This window comes from Rutidosis leptorrhynchoides, chromosome 10, assembly GCF_046630445.1.
Source record: "Rutidosis leptorrhynchoides isolate AG116_Rl617_1_P2 chromosome 10, CSIRO_AGI_Rlap_v1, whole genome shotgun sequence".
In the NCBI taxonomy this organism is placed as follows: domain Eukaryota; kingdom Viridiplantae; phylum Streptophyta; class Magnoliopsida; order Asterales; family Asteraceae; genus Rutidosis; species Rutidosis leptorrhynchoides.
In genome coordinates, this window is record NC_092342.1 from 28566041 (window position 1) to 28573422 (window position 7382).

A 7382-nucleotide genomic window follows, 5' to 3' on the forward strand; every position below is an offset into this window, starting at 1 on the left:
ATAACAATAAAACTAATAATAGCAATTATTAATAATATACAATAACCAATTACTACAACAAATAATAATAACACGAATAATACTAATAATAAAAATAAAAGAAGTAGTAGTATTACTACTACTAATAATAATAATCATAAACATAATAATAATCATACACATAGTTCCCAAGTACCGGTTCGGTACGAGAGTGATATGATTTAGGTATTTACTACGGAGTATTTAGGTAGACATGTTCATCCCTAACCCAAACTAAACAAATTCATAAATTTAATGACTCTCAATTAACCCAGCAACTTTGTCCGATTCAATCAACGCGAGCCCCTAACTGAGTAACCGTAGGTAGGAAATAACATTTTATTATGAACTTTCGGGGATACACACTAAATGGTCTTTGCTGAAAATCCTACGAAAGACTACTTTCGTGAAAGCATAGATATTTCATTGGCAAGTTTCTCAACACTCAAAGACGACGAACCATCAGGACTCGTCGCAATTTCCATCCTTTTCTTCCACTCTTTAACTTTATTCCTCATTTGGCTACCTTTGTCTCCGACCATTAACTCTGCCACAACCCTCTCGACTTCATTCCTCTTAACTTCGTTCCCAATCTCCATCCCAGCTTCCCATTCTTTGCACATTTGTCTACAATTAGTCGGTTGGTCCCCATAAAATGGACAACAAATCATTGGGACACCAGCCGCTAAGCTCTCAATGATCGAACCCCACCCACAATGAGTCAAAAAACCACCAACCGAAGGGTGGTTCAACACCTCTTCTTGCGAACACCACCCCGCTATAAAACCTCTCTTTTTAATAATATCTTCAAATTCTTTAGGCAAAATAGCAGACTCCCCAATAACCATATCGGGTCTAATTATCCAAAGAAAATATTGGTTGCTATTAGCAAGTCCCCAACCAAGTTCCATAAGTTGTTCTAAAGACATCATAGTTATGCTTCCAAAATTGACATAAACAACCGAGTTTGGTTCCTTTGAATTCAACCATTTTATGCACTCTGATTCTTCCTTCCACAAACTATAGCCGTTAAAGTCTAATTTCTTTGTTTCTTCCTCATTTTCTATCTGGTTTAAGAGTAACTGTAGTGGTCCTACCGTGTAGACATTTGGGAACATGGGCTCAATTGCTTTGATGACATTCGACTCTAATGCATCGAATGTATGAATGATTATGTGTGAAATCTTGCGAGCCGTCTTAGCAGACTCAACGCAATACTTGAGGCTTGTATTGTTAACGTCCGTGGCGCGAGTGTAACTTGGAAGATCCTTCAAATTGAACCCTTCGAGTCCCGGAATCCAATCTATTGATGTGTTGAGGTACCCATTTGTCAAGCAAGTTTCATCTGTATATTATACCATAATGATTAACAAATTTTGGCTAAAGCATTACAGACTAAAGTGAGATTGAAAAAGTTGTTACTTGAATCAAGAATTGTCTTGAATGGTATAGTAATTAGTAATTAAATATAGAAATGGAACAATAAAAATTCCGAAATTGTGTGCAAGTTCTACTTGCAAACAAAAATGTAACACTATATGTGCTACATGTGTTAGACATATTAGTTAGGCCCAAGTTCAATATATGAACTTGGGCATATATGAACTTGGGCCTAAGTCTAACAACTTCATATATCAACGGATAGACATAGAAGGTCAACGAGTGGACTCTTTTAACTACTTAGATATACACGATCTTAACAAGTATATTGTGATCGTTTCAGGCCATTTCCTAAAAGTTTATTTAGTAATGTTTGAAGAAAGTGTTCTAATAAGTTATATCATGAATCAGGAGTTTATTAAAGTAATATTTAGGTTACTTGGTTAGACTACATAGCATTTTTATATTAATTTAAAGAGGATCGTGTGAAAATAAATACGGAGTACTCTGTTATTGGCACACCAAATAAGACGTAAACCACAAAATGATAAAAGCAATACGATAAGGATCTCAATGCAGTGGATAGGCACCAAGGGTTGAGACAAAGTAATAAACTTTTAATAATAAGTTAAAGCTCTTCTAGATATACAGATATATACTTCATTTATGCCAAAAATAATAATATATAAAATATAAAATAAAATATTACTCCGTACCTTTTATAGTTGGAGCAAAGACTTTTTAAAGTAAAAACTCGACATTCTGTCTTGACCTAAAATGTTGTGATTGTTGAGTTATCCTGATATATACAGCTAGGCCATAATTACACACTTTGGTAATAGCTGTTAAACAGATGAGGTTTTGTCTTTTAGGTTATATAGGAAGAATGATATTTTTACTTAAATGTACGCGATGTACACGGAGGCCTAACTGGCTTATTCCATGGCCGTTTTTTACCCTTATCAGACTGATAAGTATATTAGGACTCAATCACTAGGCTATCTTGTTTAATCACTAGGCTATCTTGTGACGGTTAAATGTGTTATCCTGTTTTTTAAGTCAAAGGAAGGTGGTTAGAAAACAAACCTTGTAGTGGAATTAATTTCTTTTCAAGTAAATCTGGAGCAATATAAAAGCCCATGAAAGCACAAGCAGCAACTGTCCAAAACTGCATAATTGGGACACCAAGCTTTTCAGCAGCATAAGTAGCAAAAGGCATGAACCCATCGGATATAATACAAGTAACCGAAGTTTCATGGCTAGCCACAAGCTCAACAAACGGACCCAAACAATTGGTTAAAAGAGCTTCACGAATTTCATTCAATTCTTGAGTCGTTTGATCAGGATCAGTAGTAAGACCATCAGGAATGGTTTCAAATTTGAACCCTGGTGCACCATCAAGGCAGTGTGGTCCACCCGAATTAATGAACCGGTTGTGAGTGAATTCGGTGTTGACAAAAGTGATGTGAACACCTTTGTGGTGCAATAGTTTGGCTAGTTTTAGCATGCACTTGATGTGGCTTTGTGCTGGAAATGGAATGAACACCACGTGAGGGTTGTTCTCATTGGTTGTCACTAATGTTTCCATCTTTTATTTGTGCCGTACGTACTGAATGGATGAGGGTTCTTGATAGTATTTATATATCAATGTCTATATCTATCTATATCTATATCTATATCTATATTGTTTATAAAACAGGTAATTACAAGGAGTAGCGTTGGGACTTGAAAATATGTAGTGGGATCTTCTCAATGGACTACAATAATTTTCTTTTCCTTCAAAAATAACGAAACTTCTATAGAAGCTGAAAACGTTTTTGAAGAGAAAACGAAAACAAGAGATACAAGTGAGAACCCTGATAAGGCTCGTACCTAGAAAGCGGCTAACATGCGAACTATGTATACCGAGTCTCAAGTAACCTAAACCGATACAAAATCAAAACAAGTTACTAACTAAAACAAACGAGCCAAAAAACCAATAATGCAATGCATGTCTTAGATGTATTTTTAATAAATGTTTGTTGTGTTTATCAATGGCCTTTATATAGCTAGATAGTTTTATGCCATTTTCATCTCAAAGAATTCAAATGGGCTGAGCAGGTCAAATGAATTTAGTTAAAGTAACCTATAATTTATATTTAATGCATTAATTATATTAAGAAAAGCTGAAATAAACAAAGTGTCTTCAAATCAACCCAAGTTGGTGTGTAAGTTTATTTGGTTTCTTTTGTTCTTTGGTGATGGGTTTTGTTAGGTTCCCCATTTTGTTGTTTGTTTAGGCTTGACTTATCCTTAGATAGCTTGGTTAGTTTTAGGGGTCCATTTGTTTGTTTTCCAATTGCGAAGCTAGTCGTCTTTGTAGCTCTTGGTTAGGTTCCTTTCATCTTTTGATGAAAGTTCCCTCGTTCTAAGTTTGTTTTTCGCCGAAACAAAAAGCCCAACTTAACCTGACCCTCTTCATTCCAAAAACCTGTATCAAATTGTAGATACTTGATATTGGAATAATCAATCAAAGCTCGACCTTGTTTTGCAGGTCTCAAACCAACTCAAGACTTCATCAACGCAATAGGAAGTACTTTGAGGGACAAATCTTGAACTCATTATACGCGTATTTTATACACATCTACATCAAACAATTCGTGTAAAATACATGTAACAAGTATGTCCTGCCTTTTAAAGGACCAATACGTTCTTTACTCACCCACATGGTTGCAAATGACCCTGTCTCGCGCTGTGTAGCGATTTGGTGACCAGCTCATCCCGTCTTCGTTTCAACCGTCTCGGTCAAAAGTACAAACGTACAAATTGGTGAATATCAGTCAAAAGTTGGGTCAAAGTTGGTCAAAAGTCAGAAAATTGGTCAAATCAGTCGGTCAAAATTGTCGTAATTTAGTTTGATTTTATTTGTAATAAATTAACAGTGATAACGATTCTAGGTACAAATTAATCAACAAAAGTTTCTGGCTTTAAATATTTAAAAGTCAATGTTAATCAACGTCCGTCTCGATCCCGTCTCGTGTCTTTTTCAACCTTGCTCACTAACAAAAGGAAGCTAGGGTTAGTCCCAAAAGAAAGCCAGGCAGAGTCCCATTACGGCCATTGCAACTACTGAACATGCCAGTGGGACCGCTTGGCTGCTACCCAGGAACTGGGTTGCAAGATGCGCAACTAATGTGTAGCTCTGCATTCACGTGCATAGTGAAATCGTTCTGCTACCTAGGAACTGGCTATACAAGGTAGTTGGTTGGTCCTTAGACTAAGTCCATATGTTGTTCTACATAACAAACTACATGAATGAGATAAGGAATAAAAGGCGATAAATAGAATAACATTCATAGCCACTTTAAAAAGTTATTGTTGTCCTTTCCATTAATCAAATACTACAAGTAGGGTGTATAAGGTATATGCACTTACAATCAAAGCAACCACCAATTGCAGATACCTACAAATATAGTAAACAATCAACAACTGGGAAACACAAGTAGGTGAGTAAACCTACTAACCACCTACTTAAACAAGGTATATTTCTACATCACAACAACACTTTTGTACATATATGTCATGCAACTTGTTTACACCTTGTTTATAAATTAAAATATATGCACAATATTCGTTACCCTTACACCATTCCTTATAGTGAATGTGACGTGGAGTGTTTGTAAAAAATTTCTAAGTGGGATGACTCTGATGTGACAATGTTGTGGGATGAAGGGGTGTAGTGAAGAAGGTTGTCGAAGAAGGTTTATGGAAGGTTGTAAGTGATACTGCAAAATATAATTTGGAGTAGAGTGAAAAAAAAAAAAAAAAAAAAAAAATTGATAAACACACCTTATTTCTCCCGTTGAAAGATGAAGATCACCATTTTTTTTGCCCTAAATCGTCTCCGGAAGGGGCGTTTGGGCATTTTGTCTTGCCACATCAGCTAAATCGCTTGTTCAAAAGGCGCATAAGGAATGTTTTTAAACTATATCAAAAGCCTTTGTAATTCTTTCTTAACGCCTTACTAGGGAGCGTTTATTAATATATCAATTCTTTTGCGATTAAAAAAGAAAATAATATTGTAGCATCACATTCAAGATTTGGTAATTTCAAGCACACAAACTCGAAATTAAGAGTTTGACATTGCTATGACAACAGAAAACAGGAACAAAACCTAACAGGCATTTATGAATGGTGGAACGTACAACGGGGAAAAAACCAATTTATTCTTTATTGATTCGATTAAGAAGCAGGTATACCTTAATATTTGACTTTACAAAAACAGAATGCATCCATGAGCGAATGACTTTTATGTTCTTAATCATGAAATAAACAGCATAAATGTAAACTTGTATGATCACCTGATATAAACTTCGATCCCTTGCACCAAGAAGTACGATTTTGAATTCAATTTCTTCTACATTCTGTTTTTCATTTCGTCGTTTATTCCATTCAAAATTGATGATTTGAGACCCCTTTGCAGACTTTATACTATACAGATAAAAAACCCCAAAAACAACAAGACAGACAAGATTTGGACTTTCTAAGGAAAACATGTACAAACAAGATATGGAAATACCCATAACTTGATTGAAATATTGTGACATTTTGAATAATCTTTATGTACCCACAACTTCATCTTCATAAAACAACCACTGATCGATCTTGATGGCTGCTCCGCTTCTGGTGTCCAAGTTTTCTTGATAGCTTCTGCATATATTAGAATAAAGATCAAAACTTTACCAAAAAAAAATCAATCAACTGAGTATCAATAAATATCAGAAGATGTTTTCAAGACTAATTGATTCTTTCAGCATCCAATTTTTATCAACCAAGTAAAAGCATACTTGAAACAAAGAAGCAAATTTCACCAACTACAAATCTAACTTTGATCATAAACTGAACCAAACGCATGCGGAAACTATTACAATACAATCATATCACTACTTTAATAATCATACACATTATCAAATAGTTGAAATTAGAAAAAAGTCAAAGATAATTTTGGTAACTTACAAACAAAAATCCAATCTTTAATCAAACCTGAACTAAACCCATCTCCCAAATTGCCCACATTACAGAACCCAGATTTCAATTCTCCAAAATTCATTCAAATCAATGCTCAATTTATCAAACCCATCACCAAAAAGTCAAAATTACAAAAAAGTCAAACACAATTTCTTACCTTAGATACAGTCTGAGCAATAATCTGATTATTATCATCATCATCAATAGCAGAAACCAAACAATCTCTGGGTGTATCAAAAGAAGACAAAGAAAATTGCTTATGAACAACACCCACATCAAAATAAATCAAACCGGTACTCGGTATATCAACTCTAATTTCTTTAACTGTAAACCACATAAACAAATCTTGTGCAGAGATACCAGATACTTGATTGATATGACCAAAAGTCAACGTACCAGAAACATTTCGATCATAATGAAACTCATTTTCAAATTTCGAATTACAAGCCTGATCCAAATGGACCTCAAATCGACCCGAATCATTAAAAGTGAAATTTGTCACACCTTTTGGTAATAAGCCCATTGGTAACCCATTTGATCTCAAGATTTCATAGATAGTTTGTGTTTGTTTAGAGAAAGAAAGAGATGAACTTGTGAGGGTTAAAAGTGAAATCAAGAAAAGGTGTTGAATAGAAATGTTGGCCATGTTTTTTGAGTGTGTTTTTTTGTGACAAAAGGATTAGGGTTTAAGGGATTTGAAAGAGGGTTGATAATGCCAGCAGGAAGACAGAGTGGATTAGGGGAATGATCAATTATTGACCTTGAGGGGACTGCCCTCTTACCAATCAGGCTTAGCCATGTGGCTGATGTGGCAATTGCATTTTTGTTCCTGCTAAAACTATTAAAATATTATATGATTTTATTTATGATATGATGTTTGCTTGTTTTCGGCATAATTTGCTCATTGTGTGATTCACTTTCCTTGTTTAACATTGGTGAAAAAAATATGGGAGTCATCCCTATCCTTACAAATGGCG

The 7382-nt window shown here is 34.9% G+C and overlaps 2 protein-coding genes across 2 annotated transcripts; both read right to left on the reverse strand.

The window, feature by feature from the left end:
- Positions 1 to 271: 271 nt before the first annotated feature.
- Positions 272 to 3007, reverse strand: LOC139872520 (UDP-glycosyltransferase 85C2-like). The gene is made up of 2 exons (XM_071860409.1): positions 2485 to 3007; positions 272 to 1363 (listed from the first exon to the last, which is right to left on the reverse strand). The coding sequence occupies exons 1-2, from the start codon at positions 2984 to 2986 to the stop codon at positions 417 to 419; spliced, it is 1449 nt and encodes a 482-aa protein (XP_071716510.1). The 5' UTR covers positions 2987 to 3007; the 3' UTR covers positions 272 to 416.
- Positions 3008 to 5586: 2579 nt separating this feature from the next.
- LOC139873364 (uncharacterized) lies at positions 5587 to 7115 on the reverse strand. Its single transcript, XM_071861293.1, has 2 exons — positions 6563 to 7115; positions 5587 to 6087 (listed from the first exon to the last, which is right to left on the reverse strand). Exons 1-2 carry the CDS (start codon positions 7049 to 7051, stop codon positions 6019 to 6021), a joined length of 558 nt encoding a protein of 185 aa, XP_071717394.1. The 5' UTR covers positions 7052 to 7115; the 3' UTR covers positions 5587 to 6018.
- Positions 7116 to 7382: the final 267 nt, after the last annotated feature.